The sequence below is a fragment of the Tenrec ecaudatus genome, chromosome 1 (assembly GCF_050624435.1).
Source record: "Tenrec ecaudatus isolate mTenEca1 chromosome 1, mTenEca1.hap1, whole genome shotgun sequence".
Lineage (NCBI taxonomy): Eukaryota > Metazoa > Chordata > Mammalia > Afrosoricida > Tenrecidae > Tenrec > Tenrec ecaudatus.
This window is the reverse complement of record NC_134530.1, coordinates 153,607,732-153,628,543: the sequence shown is the minus strand read 5'-3', so window position 1 is coordinate 153,628,543 and position 20,812 is coordinate 153,607,732. Positions and strand designations below refer to the sequence as shown.

Here is a 20,812-nt window from a genome sequence, read left to right as displayed (position 1 = left end):
CACAAAAATGAAGACCAGCACTTTGCTAAAGAATCTATCTCTCTTCAGAGAGAGAGAGAGAGAGAGAGAGACCCACATGAATCTGCATATGCAATTAGGACATCGAATAAGGCAGGCTGAAGAAGACTTGATGCATTTGAACTATGCTGCTGGCAGTGAAGATGGAAAGTGCCGTGGACTGCCAGGAGAGAGGACAGATACTGTCTGGGGAGAAGTACAGCCAGAGTGCTTCTTAGAAGCACGGATAGGAGACATTGTCTCACACGCTTTGGACACGCTATCAGGAGAGATCAATCCTTAGAAAAGGACAGCAGGCGTGGTAAAGCGGAAAGTCGGTGCAAAAGAGGAAGACGGGCAAGGAGACGCGTGGACGAGTGGCTGTAACAATGGGCTCAAACATAACCAGGGCAGCGAGGATGGCACAGGACCAGGTACTGTTTCCATCTGGGGTCCATAGGGTCGCTCGATGGCACCTACACCACCACCACCACCAATTCACACACACGAGGGGCCTTCAAAAGGTTCATGGAGAAAGCCAATTCCATTTCTCCATGAACTCTTCAAAGCCGCTTTGTACTGTCATTTACTTGGCCATCTACTTAGTCTTTATTAATGTTGTTGTCTCCTCTGGTCCTTATGCCAACCATAGCAATTTTGGATATCGATGTTTACGGTCAATGAAACAGAAATATGCAGTAACTTACCAGAGGTCACGGAGTTAGGAAATGGCTGTGCTTAGCCTGCCCACCTCCACGGCACTCACCACACCACACCTCACCCTCACTGACCAGGAAAGATAGACGCCAAGGAGAGACATGCACTGGAACTTGCCCCCATCGCCTGGTTCTCTTCACTCTCTCTCTGGAAACGGAATCATTTTCAGACACCTTCCTTCATGGCGTGAGTCTTCTTGCCTTTGTTCTTGGCAGCGTCGAACCTCCCGTCCTGGGGTCTCTCCTTCATCTGTCCCTTGAACACCTGTGCAGTCTGCACAGTCACCCTGATTTCCTTCGAGCACCACCCCCATCCCTCGCCTCCGTAGGCTCATGGGAAAACCACCTGGGATTTCACGCCGGAACCGCCATCCTTCTTGAGCGTTCTATGTGGACGGCCAGTTTTCTTTGGCAGCCTGCTTTCACACAGGTCCCTGTGCCCCAGCACGGATCTCTGGAGTCTGAGAATCAGCCACCAGGAAGGATGCTCGCACAGAGGGCTAGCTTACTCCTTGGCGAGCCAATGCTTGACAAGAAAACTTATCTAAGGTAGGTCAGTTCAAAGTGCTAGGTCTTGCCTTAGGATCCTGGGGGATCCTAAGTGGGAAGGAGGGGTTTATTTTGACTCAACACTAAGGGGGTACACCTCACAAGTACCAAGGAAATCGTGCCAAGTTCTTTGAAAAGAGTTGTAAGGAGCAGAAAGCGTCTGCTTAGCAGGGGGTGTCATATTGCGGAACTCTGTGAAAAACCGAGGAGGCAGCCGTGGTTCAGTGGTAGAATGCTGGCCTTCCGTGTGGGAGACCAGGGTTCAATTCCTGGCCTAGGTACCTTCTGCATGGCCCCCCCTATCAGTGGAAGCTTAAATGTGACTATGATACCAAGCAGGCGTCAGCGGTGCTTCCACGCTAAGGCAGACTAGGAAGAACAGTCTGGTGATCGCTTCTGAAAAGCATCCAACTCAAACCCTGTGGATCACAACTACTCAAGCTGGTATCGCAGAGGGTTCAGCATCAGGCAAGTTGCTGAAAGGTCGGCAAGTTGAAAGCCCCCGCTGCTCTGCAGGAAAAAGATGAGGTAGTCTGCTGCAAAGATGCAAACTTTGGAGCTCTAAAGAGAAGTTCTGCTCTGTCCTGTAGGGGCAAGTTGACAGCAGTGAGTTTGGGTTGCACCACAACATCCGATCGCAGGGCCCATGGGGGCAGGAGCCGGGGGCAGATTCAACAGCAGCTAACAACAGGGGGAACCAAGGAGAGTGTCCACCCTCTGGGAACAAAGAGGAAGGCTCTGTGATCCTAGTCCTGGGAGAGAGGCTTCTCTAGCGGGGTGACAGGGATAGTGGAAGGGGGGTCAGGAGTACCATCTGGGCCCACAGGGTAGTGAAGCTCCCATGGCTCGGACCTTCGGCCCAAGATCAGAGGCAGGCTGGGAGCAACTCATGCAGATGGGGCAATGGGCCCCACAGCAGGACCCTGAGAAGGTGGGGACAGCAAGGAGGCAGGTAATACACAAGTAACAGCATCCCCACCTTGTTGAGGTGCATTATGCTCCATAGGAGTGGAGGAGGGTGAAGAGAAGAGGGAGGCATGTTTTGCTCTGAAGCAGCCCCTCTCTTAGAACAGAGACTGGTCTATGACAGCCAGCAGGCCGCAGATGCTAAGAAAAGATCGCATATGTCAAGCAGTTGGATAAAAAAAAAAACAAATAAGGATAATCTTCATGGCACATGAAAATCAAATGAAAGTCTTATGCCAGCCTCCAAACATACAATTCTACCCATTCGTTTGTGTGCTGTCTGTGGCTGCTTCCAAAGGACCCCTGGTGGCACAGTAGCAGAGGCATTGGGGCGGCTAGCCACAAGGTGAGTGATTCAAACCCGCCAGCCTCTCCATAGGAGAGAAAGGAGGCTGTCTGGTCCCCTAGAGCTGTCCAGCCTGGGAACCCCTCTAGGGTGTCTGTGAGCCGGAACTGATAGGGTGGCTGTGAGCTCGGGGCTGCTTCCACGCTGAGATGGCAGAGAGAAGAGAGCTGTGGGAGACACACAATCTATGTAGAAAATAAAATTGTCCCTGATGTAGGAAAACTCTCACAACGAAACAACACCCCCGTTAAGTTCTTTATCGCCTTCCCACCTGGTTGAGTCAGGAGCTGGCCCACGGTGGTTTCACACAACTGGGTCACAGCAACTTGGCTCCCTACCTGCGCTTCCCATGGGTTGAGGAGGGAGAGGGAAAGAGAGAGAGCAATCATTAGTCCTGGGTCCAGAGGAACAGACTCTGGTAGGGGCTGGAGGGGCTGGCTCAGGGCTTCGGCTGTGGGGACCTCGGGAACAGCAGCTTTGCGGGGAGGAAACAGCTCCTTGATTGCCAACTTCTCCCTTGTTGGCCATGACCACTGTTAAAAATATGCACCGCCTAGCAAAAGCAGCCAGCCACACTGGAGCAAGAGGCTGCTGCAGCCTGTAGATCCTAATTCCTGCTACATGGAAGCTGTGCAGTGAAAGAACGAAATGACTTTGTCATCAGGAGCCATGCGTGGCAGTCACCCTGACCTGTCATTCTCGGCTTACCCCCAGCCCAGGGGTCAGGGTAGCCAGGCCCGAGTTCTGGAGAACTGCTTGAGTTGGCAACACCTCCTGCGGGCATCAGGCTAATTGGCTGTCTAGGGGGAATTATGATGATATTGCAACCCAGAGGCCAATGGGCAATAGGGCTGTCTGCCAGGGCCGAGCACTGGACACTGCCCTGGACTCCCAAGCCAGCATTGGGGCACAATTCATGCCATCTGGGCATGAACCACACCACCCTGGCTCCAAGGTACAACTGTGCAGCCCAGGCTGATCTACCACTCAGCAGCTGCGTGGGCGATGGCAAGCTGCTAAACCTCTCTGAGCTTTGGTTTCTCTTCTGTTGAGTGGAGGGTATTTAGATGCGTCAGCATGGCCTCGTGCTTACACGTTGGGCTACTAACTGCAAGGTCAGCAGTTCAAAAACCCCGGCTGCTGCTCTGGAGAAAAACAAGCTTTTCTACTCCGGTAAAGAGTGACAGTCTCAGAAACCCAGGGGGCAGTTCTGCTCTGTCCTAGAGGGTCGCTGAGTCGGAGTGGGCTTGGTGGCTGTGAGCGTGGTTTGGTTGAGGATGGCTAGTATCCCCCATGGCCAACCCAGCTGAAGAATCTGCAGCACGCAGACATTAGATGGCAAATCTGTCTCCACGGATGCTGGCACACAGGGACCCATGTGTCAGAGCACAACCCTGCTCCACGGGGCTTTCAGTGACTGATCTCTCGGAAGCCCAGGCCTTTCTTCCGAGATTCTACTGGGTGGGCTCCAACCTCCAGCCTTCCAGTTAGCAACCCAGTGTAGGAACTGGGCCCTACTCCGAATGCCTATACACTGCGTGTTTTCAATACAACTTTGGAAGAGTCCTTTTCACTAGCAGACTGTGAACTCCTGCAAGGCTGAGGACAACCAGCAAGAGATCCCATTGGTGAGCACCTGCTATGGGCTTGGGTCTTGTGTAGAACACCTTGTTTCACACAGGTACGTGGCCAGCCCTCAAAGCCTTCATGGTGCACGATAGTGAGGAGACAGAGCTGGGCTCGAGTGGGTCCCGAGGTCCCTCAGGGAGTCAGAGGGAACGTGCTGTGCCTGCACCCTGCGTTCCCGAGCGTCTCTGAAGCGAGCTCTCCCCCTCGGGGCCTGTTGCAGAAGGGGCACCCAGACAAGAGGGTGTTAGCAGCATCCAGGGTACCTCTGTGGAGCCCTGCAGCCACAAACCTCCAGTCTCACATTCCCTGAAATTGGGGCTGTGTTCCATTCGGCAGTCATTTTCTTTTCAGCAATACCTAGAGCAGGGTGGAAAATATGCCTGCTGAGAAGCTGGCTCTGCTGCTGGAGCTGGGGGCTGGGGGTGGGCGGTAGGGGAGCCCCCCACCCCCCCCCATGCTCTTTCAAATCATGGGAAGGCCAAGGAAATGGATCCCTCCTGCTGAAGGTGAGAGGGGTGGGGTGGTGTTGGGTGGGGAGCATTTAAGGACAATCAGGCACAAACCACAGAGGGGCGTTTTGAACAGGACCCTGAGAGAGCAGGGCATGATTGGGGAGCAAGAGGCTGCCAGCAGGCCATTCAGAGCTGCCCAAAGGCTGCTCCTCCCAGCCTCCCAGGGTGGCGAGCCAATGTAAAGATCCTTTTCATAAAAGGCTGCCTAGCGGTAGTGTTTACTTAAGGATAAGATGGCCCAACTTCCACTATATTTAGTGCACGAAGATCTGCAGGTGTTTGACTCCAGGAACTGCTTCAGGTTTTGCTATTAGTTTTCTGCGTCCCCTCCCTTCTCGGTTTCATTGTTCCATAGCTGTGGGCGAGCTGGTTTCCTGACTGGTGCACAAATGCCCCTCCAGACCTCACCCTCCTGCCAGCCTGCAGGCGCTGAATAAGTGGCCTCTTGTTTAAGAGAAAGGAAGGATGCTGTTTCAGTGTCAATTACGATGTAAAACTTCTTGCCAGACACAATCCAATTATAGGCATCCTACTTAATCAACGGGCTTGATTTATGTTTTCAGTTAATCTGTTTAACAAGCACTCTGTTTACTAACAACAGGCTTGGGAGGCATGCTCCTTCCTCTTCAAAGGCGCCTGGCAGGGGAAAGGCAGGGTATTGGCTCTCTGAGGCCTGGTGGCGCAGTGGTTAGGCACTTGGTCACTAAGCCAGAGGCTGGCGGTTCCCACCAGCAGCCCCGCGGGGGGGTGAGGGGGGTGGGTGGGGCAGTCTGTTTGGGTCTCTGTGAGCTGGAATCCACAGCAGTGGGTAAGGGTGTCTCTGCCACAGGCCATTTGTGGCCCACAATAGAGCAATTACAAGCTTGACACCCCAAAAGCCAGGACTTGACTCTGCCACTTATCAGAGGTGTCACGTTTGATTTCTTTGATTGTAAATGTAAACATCCTATCACAGAGTTGTTACAAGATTAAACGCTGATGCTTCCCATTAAAAGGAAAACAAAACCCCACTGCCATATGACACATCTGTATGGGAATAAACAGCCTCATCGTTCTCCAGAGGAGTGGTGGGTAGGTTTGAACTGCTGACCTTGTGGTTTGCAGCGAGACTGGCACAAGCAACAAAGCACAGGGCCTGGCACTTGATGCGGCGTCCCCAGGCATGCCTGCCAGCTCACAGGCGGTCCCCCCACACCTGATTCACAAAGGGAAGGTTGTCTGAGAAAAGCTGCTGGCCTTCGCCACAAATTCCTTTCCTGGAGCAATGCAAGGGATCCATTACCAGGCAACTCAACACCTCGCAGGCCCACTCAAGGGAGCAGGCACAGCCATTACCATGTGCCTGGTGCTTGCTGCTCTACAGAGCACCTTCAGGATGACTCTTGGGAGGAAAGGATAGGGCCTTGGAGTTAGACCTTTGGGTACTTTGTACACAGGCTCTGCCTCCTGGTCTTACACCAAGCCTTGCAACTTTGGGCAGCTCAGCAGTGCTGAGCCCTCGGCTCCCGTCCTGTAACACAGGAGCGCTCCTTCCTACGTGCCAACCACAAGTGAACAGAACAGAAGGTATGCTCAGAAACTGCCAACCCACTTTCTCCTGCGTGTGTTTCCAACAGACTCCTGGAGCAAAGGCTGATACACTCGCCCTGCTGGAGGAAAGGGTGGAAATTTAAGAGAAGAGTCAGGTTAAAATCGCTGTCAGGCTGCCTGCCTCTCCTTCCCTCCCCCCTCCCCTCTCTCTTTACACACACACCCTACCCCACCTCCACATCCCTCAGCTACTTCTTTTCCCAGAGAGGCGAGAGAAAGCAGGAGACTCTTGCATTTCCTATCTTCCCCTAGTATCTTTTGAAACAAACTGCAGTAAATGGCATCTGCATAGCGATCTGCCTGAACTTGAAGGGTCCCTCGGTCTAGTCGAGGCCAGAACAGGTGCACTTGGTGCGGATTACTCTGAACCGGTAAGGAAAGACATGCTGTATGAAACCCAGCCTCTAGACATGGCCCAGCCAGGATTTTTGCTGCCTACGTAGGCAGGGGGGTAGGGGGTGGCAGAAGGCAGTCAAGAGACTAAAAGACACACCTGTAATTCCTCTGCCGCCATGCATCATTTCTAGGTAACATTGGGTCCTAGAAGCACCAGGAAATACTTTAGTCCTGGCTCTGCTGCTGCCCCCTGGGGCAGGGGAAGTCATCTGGACTGACCAATGACCCCTCGGCATATGGGGGCCGCAGATAAGGAGCGCACCACCGTTTCCCAGCTTGCTCCAGCCCAGTCTGGGCTCTACTCTTGATCCACTTTCCACACCATCTGCCATAAGGTGTGCAGGCCAGAAGCCTCCCAAGAGGAAGCGTGCACAGGGGGAGGCAGCCGAGAGGTAGCATCCGACTGAAGTGCCATTGTTTCTTCCCAGAGGGGGCCTGACAAACCCGTTTCCTTAAAAGCACTCAGCCTGCTCTAGCAGGTGTCAATCCCAAATTACAACCAAGAATGCACCGTGCATAGGTCTCCTGTAGTTTTCAAATGGACTTTTGGGATTTTGGAAACACTGGGTGGCAACTTGACCATTGCTCTCATGCTGTGAACTCAACACTAGGCAGGTCTATGGGAAGTCTTACACATCAGGAGGGCAAAGGTGTTGGTGAGTTCGGGAGGTTTTTTGCAATCTTGCTATCAATCTTGCTTCAGAAGATTGAGAGCTTGTGATGGGCCAGTGTCTATAGCACAACTTCTCATCCCAGGCAATTGAGTGCTGCTTCCCACATAATTTGTTCTGCGGGGCAATTGATCTGGACCATGCCTCAGAAGAACATGATTTCCAGGCACCCGAGGGAGGCATTACAACATCCCTTTACAACATCTCTAGGTAAATATCCAGAATGCAGCCCTGAGTTGTTGATGAACTGAGTCCAAGTCTTCCAGGGACAGAAAACATGGCGTCAACACTTGCAACACCAACTTTTGGCCAGTGCTGTGGGAGGCGGGCAGAGGAAAAACCTGTGTGCACACATACGTGTTCACAACTGAACCAGAAAGGCTGGAGCAGTGCTGATGCATGCCAGTCTGGGCACAGAACAGGAAAAGGGAGGTGGCAGGGGCCTGGGAAGACAGAGGATGAAAACGTTGACCTTTTAGCCAGGTATGTAGATGCTGTGTGGTAGGAATGTATGAACATGATCGTGGGCTCTAGAAGTCCAAATAGCTTGGTGGAAATCGTTCGGAGGCTGAGAAGGTAGACTAGGGATAGCTGTGAACAACTATGGACATCGTGTCTAGTCTGACATATACTCCTGCACAGGGTGGTCTCAAGCAGGTTTTAATGTACAGAAGAGGCATGAACATGTTTTCGAAAGCCTTTGAAGGCAGGAAAGATGTGGGTAAGTGGCAGGCAAGCTTGATCTAGCCTGGCCAAGAGCTTCACCGAGCTAGAGCCAATGAACACATCAAATGGTCTGTGGGATAAATGAGGGAAAGGACCTTGTCACTCGATCAGACATGAGATCACACTGCTCCTTGGTTGCTCCCCATCTTCATAAAGGGAGTCAAAAGTCGCTACTATTCATGACCAGCTCTAGAGCCAACGTGTAGCAAAAGTGAGGAGGTAGTTGACTAGTTAACTGAAGATGGTCAACAAGTCATCTAAGGAGGCTGATACACACACTGACGATGCCAAGATGAAGACATGCCATTGATGGGGTGAGCTGGCAGTCAAGGTTGAAGGGGAAAACCCTAAATAAATGCCACCAGGAAGTCATATGGAAAGACCCCCCCCCATCTACTGAACTCCAGGGAACCCTCATCCTCCATCTGAAATGTGTAAGCAGCAAAGTTGAAGAGGCCGAAAGAGTTGACACAGTGAAAGACATTTTTAAGTCATCGAGGGGATCAGAAGAGTTAAATTCAGCAGAGGGGTCATGGAAGGGGTGAGGCTGAGTCAGCATGAGGGCAGAGAGATGAGGGCTTAGAAAGGCTGGCCTGATGAGTTGTAATGGAGCACCTGTGGAGCGTTTTTTCCACCCACTAGGTGGTTGGAGAATAAAGGTGTAGGCTGGTGGTGGCAGGGGCATTGTTGACTAGATCAAAGGAATCACAAAAGCAAGCTGGTCACTGTCCCCAGTAGCAATTTCACATTGCCCAAGGAGTGATGTGCCCCAATCCCTTCAGTTTGTTTGAAGGACTCTTGGTCTCTGGGGTGAGCCTGAAATCAAGGTGAGTGCAGTACGGGAAGAGAAACTCCCCTGGGTCCTTGGAGTAACTTATTCCAAAAAGTTCCTATGAATCAGCATTTACTCCATGGCAGTGAGGTATATAATGTGGTGGGAGTTATTGTTCCATTATTGGAATAGATTTAGCGTCAAGTTCAAGGAAACCTAGCCAGTTACTGAATTACACAGGACAAGTATAGAGAGTACAACACCTGCCATTAAGAATCAGACGATGGGGTACACCCTGAGGAACAGATTAGTTTAAATTAGTCCAGAACCTTGGAGTTGATCCTAAATGTTAGAATTATGGGCCCTCTGTGTACACCATCTCACTTCTACTCCAGAGTATAGTGTTTCAGAGAAGTACCCAAAGTTGATCTTGCTGACAGCTGGTCCCACCATTCAACATATGCTGTCCGTAAACCTAGGAAGCCTTCGACAGTTGAGGAGAAAACAAAAGGAAATAAGCATAACTGACAAGGAGTTTGGTTTGGGTTTTTTTTATAACATTTTATTTCTCAAACACAAAGCTTTATTTCATATCAAGTTCTAACACATTTTGCATTGACAAGTGATTTCATTGGCATCAAGAAAGAAAGAAGGTCAGTGACCATTGACCAAGAGGACCTCTCAGGCGTCTTAGGCACTGCTAAGAACAAGAAGCAAATAGAGAATGATGAAAAAGTTTCCGATTGGTTCTAATGGGTATTTTTTCATCTGAAATAATTTGAAAATCAATCATTGCTTCAGAAAATCAAATACAGTTTTAAACACTACTAAAAGAAAAAAAAGATAAATGAAAAAAAATTTAAAGCCCACAGATCCTTATTTTAACTACTTCCTCTTTAGTGGATGGTCTTCTCACCTTCTTCCACAAACACACAGGGAGATTTGTACCAACTCTCACTAACCCAAGCAAAACTCCAAACATTTTCTTCATCTTACACTTAAGCTATGTCTTTAAAAAGTGATAGGTAAACAAGATTCAGGCACTTGAACTCATAAAATGATCCATTTCTTTCCTGATCCCCACCTTACAAGTCATAAATAATTCTGAAAAGCTGACATGTTTTGGGGGGTTGGTTTGGTTTTGAATATTTCCCCCTACATCTCTCCCTTGGTCCCCTAAATTGGTTGAACTGGAATATACTCCAATGGCGTCTGACATTTTGGTCTCTGTTAGACTAAAGATAGGAATCTCTGGGAACTTGAAAGGCTCTCAACTTACAGAAACTACCCAAAGACTTCTCCCGAGCAGAGCACCCTAGACAGGAAGAAATGGCCCCTGAGAATGGAAGGGTATTGGGTGTTTTTTGTTTTCATACTGTTGGATAGCTTTTTTAATTCACTCTCTAGAAGAGGGCGGGCGCGCTTCAACAAAGAATCTAAGAATTCGTGTCCTAAGACAAGGCACCAGGCCCAGAAAGTTAACCAGATAGGAGTTATCCCTAAAGCTAGGGGGGTTTGCTTTATAGAGCGGCACCATTTCTCCAAGGTGAATAAAAATGGTACTAGTTAAAATGCCAACCTACCACGAAGGTAAGAGACCAGAGGGGGCGTTCAAGGACCAGCAGCAGACCTTCAGCAACGTGATTGATATGCTACTGCAAAATTCAGGTTTCATGCACTGCTGGCTGCAGCCTCAAATCCCCACGGAAAATCAAACTGGGGGGTGACAACACCCCCCAAAAAAAAACCCACACATGAATGCCAAACCACATCTGTACCATTTAACAAGAACCAGCCATCAACCCAACTCCTCCAAACCTGCACATCAACCGGGTCCTCCCGGGCTGTGCCGTGTCAACACCCACATGCAGCCGGTAAGCAAGAGCTCTTGAAGGCACCGGTGAAACCACCAGCTTGGTTCCAAAAGTTGTGAAGTTGGTGAGTGAGGAACAAAGGCTCCCTGCCACAGTGAGCTTTAAAGGAGAGACTGAAGTTCAAGGCCAACACATGGAGAATAAGGTACCATTTGAATCTTACTGCCCTTGAACCTGATTTCAGGCTGCAGGCTGGGATAATAGACTGTCTACTTCTAAAACGCACCTGAAAATGGTTGAGTCCTGAAAGTAAATGAGAGACTGCTTCCATCTAGACTAGGTCTTGTACTTGAATTTTAGTGCTGTCTGCCACTGCCAAGGTCCATGCTATTCCATACCCTCACACCCGGACTTGGTGTGTGTTCAGGGACAGGGAAGACAGGGACAAACTGGAATTCCAAGACACCACAACCACCACCCCTCATCCCTAAGTTACCTGGTCTAATCTAAGGCTGGCAGAAGATTCCTGGAGGAGATGGAGACTCCATTTGGCCATGGGCTATATTTTCAAAGTGCAATGTTGGCTAGTGCCATGGTGTCCCAAACTCCAGGCAGCCTTTTTACCCTAAGGGTTCTAGAGTGTCCAGTCTCCAACTACAGAAGCCACTGCGCTGAAAGAAAGTGCCGGCGAAGAGCTACCAAGATGGCAAGCCCGGTGATGGATGGGCGGCCCTCCCTCGATGGGGGTACAGAATCAGACAGCTGGAAATCTCTCACCACTTGTGTTTTTCTTAACAATGACTATTACCAGATAAGAAAAATATATATCTATATATAAATAAGCAGAAAGAACTGAGGACAAACCAGAACTTTTAATTACTCGATGCCATCTGACCCTATCTTCAACCGGCATCTCATTACCCTGATCCCACAAGCCCTCTAAGTAGACGCAATACTGGTTTCTGTAAGAAGCTAGCAAGTGCTTAAGCTGAACAGCTCCATCACATTTCAAAACTTTGGTTCAACAAATCTGCCAAGATCCGTCATTCCTGTTGTGCAAACAGCTTTTTAAGGTCATGGATGACCAGGGAGTTTGGGAAGTTGGCATTCACTCTTCATTGGGATCTGCTTCCCCTTTAAACAAGGAAGCACTTTTGGGTTCCACACACCATGCAGAGCTGGTCTGGACTCAAGCGAATCCAAATACAACTGAGGCTTCACAGGCTACAGGAGCTGGCTACACTGACAAGCAGCTTCGACTCACCACACATCACACCACCTGGACACCAGCCAAGTCTTGGATCTGTCATTTCTGATCAGTTTTCATCTAGGTGGACCACGGCACCACATTCCAGAAGCAATGTAAACTCATGTCTCCCGAAAAATAGTAAAATGCTCGTTTTCTACAAAGCCTGTCTTCAAGCTAAATCCGCTGCCTAACTCGCGGAGGATAGCCACCAGGGTCAGAGGATGGGAATTTGCATGATCACAGAAGCAAGCCAAAATCAGAAGCATGAGTTTAAGTAGTAACTTTAAAAACCAAGCTTGCAATAGTTTAAGTGTCTTTGCCCTTGATACTCTAAAAAGTGCTTTCTAAGAGATCCCACAAAACATGGACACACAAAACCCCTTATACTAAGTCTACTGAGGAATGTAAGAGGAACCTAGCTGTCTCCCACTCAGGCAAGCTTGCTTTGGACTAGAGATTAACACTTTTTTTTTTTCAAAAGTACTGAACAAGCATGGACCAAATCTACCGGAATAAGGACAAACACTCATTCACTCGGTTTTCCCAGCTACACTAGAATCCATCATTCCACATCATCATCCAGTGTGCCTCAGTTGCTCCAAGACATACCAGCCCAGAGGCGGCAGCAGCTGAGCAATCTGAGCCAGGGCACTCTGCCAACAAGGCAGAACACTCCACGGGGCATCCAGGTCTGCTGAAATTCCGGAATTCATTTGCTGTCATGTGAAAAAGAAAGAAAAGCAACACGCACACACACACCACACCTGGGGGAGGAAATCACTTTTGTTTTCATTTTTTAATAATTTTGTTTAAAATCTTGTCCTATTAGGATGCAACCAAATAGGGTTTCCAGTGAAAACATGGGAGACCCTCATGTCAGTTGCCAGCACGTCAGGATTCTAGACTCAGCACAATCCCCGATCACCAGTCAGCCATGAAAAGAGCTGATGAGGGGAAGTCATTCAATACAAACTCCTTACTCTAAAGAACCAGGGGGGGTGGGGGCAGGTACACTCTCACATTTCCTACTTAGTCAACTCCCCCACCACCAAAATGCTATTTTAATACTAGGTTCCACATTTTATTTTATTATTTTTCTTTCAAGTTACATTTCAGGAAACTTTTTTTTTACTTTTTTTCCCTCTCTCAGCAATTTCCCACAATTCTTTGCGTAACACTGCAACATCTAAACCATAAACGACTTCTAACCAGATCTCAATTCTCCAGCTGTTGCCTTTGGGTTATTGATGACGGGAACCCTCAGCTCTGCTGATGGGGTAGACCTAATCCCTTGAACAAAATGTAAATCACTAGGGCACCCACCCTTGGGTTCACCATGCTACGTCTGCTTAAAGTGGATACAAGAAAACAGACTATATCAGCACCACTTTCCTGTAACTGCCCCGCCAGGAATCCCCAGGGAGGGCTGACACAGACGAGGACTCCAGGCTAAGTTGAGAAAGCAAATAAGCTTGACACCTGTCCTGCACTGCCCAAGCTTTCCCCAATCTCAATGACGACCGCTTTCCATCCCCACATGCTCATATGTGGGCCATGGCATGTTGGTGTCCAGTTTGGAAGCATTTGAGTATGCCATTCTTCCTCTAGCAATTTCCAAAGTGGTGCTGAAAGACGGGTCCCTTTACGGTTGGCTCATGATACACTGTGGACCCATACCAATGGGTACACAAAAGGAAGTAGGGGAGAAAAAAAAAGGCAGAATCAGAGCTGAGTTCCCCTTTAAAAGTCAAACACCTACCTACATCTAGAAAGAGGCTTCCCCCCTACCTGAGAGCCCTCGCCCTATCAGGGTCCCCCACTGTGGACACCCTTAGGTCTCAAGGTTAGTTACAGGGCAGCCAGGTAGGGTAAGGCTGGCTGTAGGTCACCGGAGGATGGGCAATGTAGTAGTTGTTGAAGTTGCCATCACTGACATAAGGAGCTGGCTGGTAGTAACAGGTGACGTTGGTGGCATTGGGGATGATGTTTTGTTCTGCCAGCACACGCAAGGCCAGGAGGGAGATGAGGTTCAGGGTCTGCCTCCGTTCGTGCCCCATGAGGCACACGGTGCTCTCGTTCACCACCCTGCGAAGGATCATGAGGTAGTCGTACTTGCTTCTCCCTTCTTCGGCAAAGTGGTTTTGAAGATAGGTCTCCAGCTTCCTTTGCTGTTCGAGGATGTCTGGGAAGTCGATGAAAAACCTGGAGCACATGTAACGCTCCAGACTCTTGATTTCTTCCTGGTCTGTGGGCCGGAAGTCCCGCACGAGGAGGTTGCTGTACTTGAGAAGCCCCCCGCCCCGGATCTCCTCGGGGTTCTTGGTGGCGATCAGTCTGTTCTGCAGGTGGTCAAAGGCTTCCTCAAAGTCCCCGTACATGCTCTCCCCGATCACCGTGGGGTGGGCGTGCTCAGAAATGGAGTTATCGGGGCCGTCATAGAAAACAAGCAAAGAATCCAGGATGATTTGAAAAGAGTCCACGCTAAACTCGAACTGGCGCCGGATGGAGTCGACGAATTTCAGCTCCACGTTCCGCCCGGTGTTGTTGGAGAGGGAGATCAAGCTCCAGCGGTCAGTGTCGGTGCAGACCTTCACCAGCTTCTGGACATAGGCCTCCTTGAGAGTGATGGGGCTGATCTTGAGCTTGCTCACGCCCTCGGGCAGGAAGTTCAGAAGAGAACACAGAACCACGTCTCGGACCAGTTGAAATTCTGCCTCCGTTGGAAGAGCCACATGAAAGATGAGGTCCAGGTCTTTGCACCCCAAGCCGTTGTCTTTGACCAAGACGTGGCCAGCTGCAGAGCCATTCAGCCGGACGTCCTGCACTTTGATGCCTGCCTCCTCCAGCCTGCCGCGGACGGTCTGAACAATGTCCTTCAGAGTTATCTCCAAGGTCGGAAAGTTGCCTCGGCCATGGATCGGGACGACCTCAGTCAGGACCTCATGCAGCCGGCTAACCTGGTCCCAGTTCAGCACGCTGAAGGACACACATTCCCTGGTCCTGCTGCTCTCGTCTGTCATCTTGGGGGATGTCCTGGCCAGGGAAACTGGAAGTGAAGGGTGAGAAACGAGAGTTAGGATTCACTGGACGTTTCTATGGGCAAGACAGCTCACACCAAGATGCTGGTTTCTCTTTGAGCAGCTTCATTGAGACGAATGGACTCCTGGAGCCCCCATGTCAGAACTGTGTCCTTCCCCTCCCCTCCCACCAAGCCTCCAATGTTCAGATTTTCAGAACCACCACACCAAGCCTTTCTTCCAAAGTACACCCCTGGACAGGCCTGAACCACCAACCATGTGGTTATAGCAGCCAAATGGTTGACTGTCTGACCTTGGAATGACCACTGTGAGGATTAAATGCCTAAAGAATTGTTTAAAATTCATATACACTTTCATCCTATAGCAATTTGGATAAGGCCAGAGTTTTGTGGGTCTTGTTTATTTGGGTGTTTTGCTATTGTTTGTTTTGTTTACGTGAGGGGGTGGGGTGGTCTGTGAAGGGGAAATGGCTTCTGCTATGTAAGAAAAGCAGACAAAACGCCTAACTGAAACACAACACTGGCCAATAAAGGGCTTGGCGCAGTGAAGTGCTTGGCTGCTCATCGCCAAGGCCAGTGGTTTGGAGGCACCAGCTGCTTACTCTGTGGGTGGGAGACGTGGTGGTCGCTTCCGTATGGGCCACAGCCTTGGAGACCCCGTGGGGGTGGGGGTTCCCTGACCTATAGGGATGCTGTGTCCCTGCAATAGGTTTGTGGGGCTTTTTGTTTTATGTTGATAATTTAGCCTTTTAGGTTTTATTTGATTGGGGTCTTACAGCTCATCACATCTGTGCACACATCCATTGTGTCACGCACATTTGTACATATGTTGCCATCATTTTGAAAACATTTTCTACTTGAGCCCTTGGTATCAGCTCATTTTCTCGACCCTCCCTCCCCCCTCCATGACCCCTTGGTAATTTATTTTTTTTCTTCATGTCTTTGACTGCTGTCTCCCTTCACCCACTTTTCTGTTGTCCATCCCCCTGGAGGGGGGTATGTGTAGATCATTGTGATCAGGTCCCTCTTTCTTCCCCTACCCTTCCCCTTATCCTGGTATTGCTACTCTCAAAATTGGTCCTGAGGGTTTATCTGTCCTGGATTCCCTGTGTTGGGAGATCTTATCTGTACCCGTGTACATGCTCTGGTCTAGCCGGATTTGTAAGGTAGAATGGAGGTCATGATAGTTGGGAGGAGGAAGCATTCAAGAACTAGAGGAAAGTTGTGTGTTTCCTCGGTGCTTATTGCACCCTGACTGGCTCATCTCCTCCTTGTGAGAAATCTTGTCCCCTAAATTTGATTCCCTAATCATATCTAGGAGCCCTGGTGGCTTAGTAGTTATGAGTTTGGCTTGGAGCCACATGGTTGGCAGTTTGAAACTACTAGCAGCTCAGCCAGAGAAAGACTGGGCTTTCTACTCCCATTAAGTTAGTCTCCGAAGCCTACAAGTCAGCATCCACTCGATGGCAACGAGTTTGGGTGTATTCTTATCTTGAACTAGCTGGGCATTAAGCTACCACATCTACACAGGGAACATGAGGCTCACACAGAGACTTCTCGCCTCTGGGCTAGCACCCACCCAGGAGTCGGATCACCCGTGGCAGTCTGTAGCAAGCAGCCACCGCCCTAGCAGCCATGTTCACATAGACCTAACATCCTGGGGGAATAGAGCCAGTGGCAGGGCAATGTAGGAGTGTCACTCTGCTTCAAGGGAAAGGAATCCAGCCCTACCCGAGAAACGAAGCGTATTACAAGATGACTGGATGAAAACTTCCAGCTTTGCCATCGGAAGGGAACAGGCACCTACTCTCTTGGACTGGGGGAAACCATTAGGGGTAAGGCTCTCCTGGGCAGACCTGTGTCAGGCACCATTGCTGGTCAGTGCTGGTGGGGTAGGGGGGGGGGCTGAAAAATAAGCCGTTTCCGTAAGTGCTTTCCTTTCACATACATGCTCATTCTGTCCTAAAACGAGCACTCCGGTTATCCCGGATAGACGGTGAGACCAGAGAGCAGGGAATGTGGGAAATTTCCTCAGGGCTTTGCAAACTTTGAACTGTATTTGTGAAACGATGCCGCAGAGGAGCTCCCTAAACATCACCTCACCCTTCACTTGCCAGAACCACAAAGTCTCCAAATTGATCTTCAATTAACTTATACTTCTCAAGGGGGTGTGTGTGCAATGGGCTCCGGGCCCAAACATAAAACCAAATCCTGAGGAATGTTAACGTTCAAGATGCTAGAGATGCACAGGGGTGGAGATCAGCTGGAGGCCCGTGACAAGCTGGAAGAAAAGGGGTGGTGGTGGCCTCCCCAGAGGACAGACATAATTATGAGCTGGGAGATCTGGCACATGCTCTGGTCGCCACCTGAAGGGTGCCTCTGAGCAGTTTCCTGTTCTAACAACCTTCCTCAAGCTTAATGCAGAGACGGTGGGAGTCAGGCAGCGGGGGCATTTCTCCCCTGGGCATACATCCAAGGCGTGCCAGGTGAAGGAAAGGATGGCGTGTCGAAATGCCACAAATATAAAGGATGCCTGACTGAGGGAGGCAATGGGACAAGAGGTGGAAAGGGCACCAACAAAGTCTACTCATCTTGAAATCAGGGGGTTGTGTTTACAATGTAGAATTTAGGGATCATCCCAAGACACTCATACTCTAGCTACATATGCTCCTATGGGGAGCCATGGGCTTTATCTGACATGCTGGTCAGGCCAGGTCCCAGCTGCCTATAAGCCCCACTGGGAACCAGTAATGTCCTCCCTGTTGGCTATGGCTAACCTTAGCGAACATCTGAGCAAGTCTGCCTTTCTCACTTACTACACACATATAAAACCTATCCGACGGGCTTCCGCAGTTTCGTTATTCTGAAAAATGCCCACTACCGAACACACCTCCGGCCGGCATTCTCTTAAGTCTCCAACTTGGGTGTCTGGCCTTCCAAAGGTACCAGAGATCCTTGCTTCTCCCACAGCCTCAGATCCATGGGACAGCCATTTGTGTCTGGGCGCTGATGAGCATGCACAGACAAGCTTGGCCATGAAGGAGACCGGTGGAAATACAAGATAGCAAGAATTCCAAGCAGGGTGGTGTATTCATGTGAGTGGCAGAAAGGAGACAAAGCAGGACAAAAAAGGGCCCCTTATTGGGGTAGACACTGGAGTGTTCACGTCAATGTCCATTTACATTGGCCATAGCTCTCCACAGGGGCTGAGGAGCAACGGCAGCAGGCACCAGGGACCTGGCAAGAGTGTAGGGCTGGTAACCACACCAAGCTACTCTCCTCAAACAAGGACATGAGGGTCCATTAGGGTCTAAATTAAAACCAGCTGCTACCCAACCAAAGCCAACTCAGAGAGCCCATGTGTCAGGGTAGACTGTGCTCCATTAGGTCTTCCTGACTGAATCTCCACATACAGAGCACCAGACCTTTCTTCTGAGGGGGCCATGGGCTCAAACACCTCCAACCTTCACTGAGTAGCCTTGTGTGTTGGTGGCCTGGCCATGGCACCACCCAAGAACGCCCACATCTGGGTTAAACCCATGGCAGTTGAGTTGATTTCGACTCAGTGACCCCTGTATAGGCATTTGACTATGAACAGTAATGAACTATTCTCATGGCTGTGAGAAGAACGGGAATTCCAGCACACTTCATTGGGCTCATGTGGAATCTATAAATGGATCAAGAGGCAGTTGTACAAAAAGAACAAGGGAATACTGGCTGATTTAGAACCAGGAAAGGTTGTATCCTCTCACCATACTTGGTCAATTTGTATGCTGAGCAAATAATCAGGGAAGTTCGATTAGATGAAGAATTTGGCATCAGAATTGGAGGAAGGCTCATTAACAACCTGCAATATGCAGATGACACAGCTTTGCTTACTGAAAGTGAGGAGGACTTGAAGCACTTGCTGATGAAGATCAAGGACTGCAGTCTTAGTATAGATTGTAACTCATTATAAAGAAAACCAAAATCCTCACAAATGGACAATAAGTAACATCACAATACACGGAGATAAGATTACATGGTCAAGGATTTGGGGCTTGCTTGGATCCACCATCCATGCTCAGGAAACAGCAGCCAAGAGAAAAAAACAACACACCTAATTAGTCAAATCTTCTGCACAAGATCTCTTTTAAAGTGTTGAAAAGCCAGGATGTTATGCTTCGAGGACTAAAGTGCACCTGACCTTAGCCACAGTGTTTTCGAGGGCGGGATATGCATAGGAAAGTTGGACATTGAATAGGGAGACCTCAGAAAAACCGACGTATTCGAATGATGGTGCTGGCGAAGAAGACTGGAAACGCCAAGGACTGCCAAAAGAAAAACGAGCTCTCAGAAGTCCAGCCAGAATGCTCCTTAGAGACAAAGATGGGGAGACTTCACCTCACATACTTTGGACATGTTGCCAGGGAACCAGACCCTGGAGAAGGACATCATACTTAGTATAGGGGCGGCGAAAAGGCAGCAGCCGTGGACAAAATGGGCACAGTGGCTCCAACAATGGGCTCACACAGAACAATTCTGAGGATGGCGCAGGACCGGGCAGCGTTTCCTTCTGTTGCCCATAGGGTCACTATGCATCGGAACTGACTCAGTGGCACCCAACGCATGATGACACTGCCTGTGTGTCAGCGCAGAGGTGTAGCCTTCTTGACTACAATCTTCAGGAAAGCACCAGGGTGCTCTTCAGTTGCAATCTTGTATAGGCTTGAACTGCCAACCTTCAGAAGCAGAGCACAAACCACACGCACCCCTAAAGCAACCGTACATTTGCCTGCTGGCAACAGGAAGGGTGATCACACACGTAAGGGCAGCTCTCAGAAAGCCAGTCCAGGATGACTGCTCCCCTGCTTGCTACAGAAGCTATGTACCACTAGGAAGAAAGGAAAAAACTCCCTTCACACGTCTTGGAACAGAGGTAAAAGGCCTAGGCTTCTAGAGCATCATACGAAAAGTTTCTCTAAGTCCATCAAGCACAATCTGTGCTGGAACAATTATTGCATATTGTGGCTGGCATTTGGTTTCAAGACAGGTTTGGGCCATAGAATTTCCTTTTTCCTGTGTACTTCTTTGTGGCCTGTTTTATGCTTAGCATATGGCAGTTCTGTACTGATTACATAAGGCTCTCCAGAATTAAACTGAAATGATCCCAGAAATGCAGAGTTTAGCTTTGTTTTGCAACATCACTGGCTCATGTCTGACTTGATGGCATGGATTTAGGTCAGATAATGCTCTTCTACCTACAGAATAAATTTGCTTTAGCCTGTGAATCACTTCTTGTTGTGCTTCCGCGGCCAGTGCTCATGACACAGGTACACGTCACACAACCAAAGCGAATTCGATTTTGAGAAAATCTCCAGCAAGCCCCTAAACAACGTAGCACAGGAGAAAAATTGCTGGGATGCCCTCTAATTCTTGTGCTGCAGCTGCTGCTGCTCAGTCACCTGACGTTGAATCGGGGCTCTTCCTTCTCAGCAGCAGTTTTCTTGCTATTAGGAACTGGACCATCTAAGACTACTGAGAATCTGACGAAAAATATGACCTCTTCCCAAGGTGGGGCTGGCATGGGAGTACATTATGTCTAATAACTTACATATATTCCTAACCAAACATCATAGATTCCACATCAGATTGTTTTAGATTGAGAATTCTTAAAGGTCCTGTTTATATGGAGAGGGAAAGGCAAAAAACACTCTGAAAAATAGGAATGAGTTATACTAGGGCCAGAAAAGACCGTGAAGCCACAAGAGTTGAAACCATGTGGTACTGGTATACAAAGACGTAGCAATGGAATTGAATTTTTAAATGTTTTTAAAAGACCAAATTTATAAGAACATTAAAA

At 49.3% G+C, this 20,812-nt stretch overlaps 1 protein-coding gene across 1 annotated transcript in view; it reads right to left on the bottom strand.

The window, feature by feature from the left end:
- Positions 1-9,411: 9,411 nt before the first annotated feature.
- The window catches only part of TENT5C (terminal nucleotidyltransferase 5C), a 29,581-nt gene continuing 18,180 nt past the window's right edge, over positions 9,412-20,812 (bottom strand). Inside the window, exon 2 of the mRNA XM_075560001.1 lies at positions 9,412-14,979. Coding sequence (XP_075416116.1) covers positions 13,778-14,953 — 1,176 coding nt within the window. The 5' untranslated portion in view covers positions 14,954-14,979 and the 3' untranslated portion in view covers positions 9,412-13,777. The remainder of the gene's footprint in view (positions 14,980-20,812) is intronic.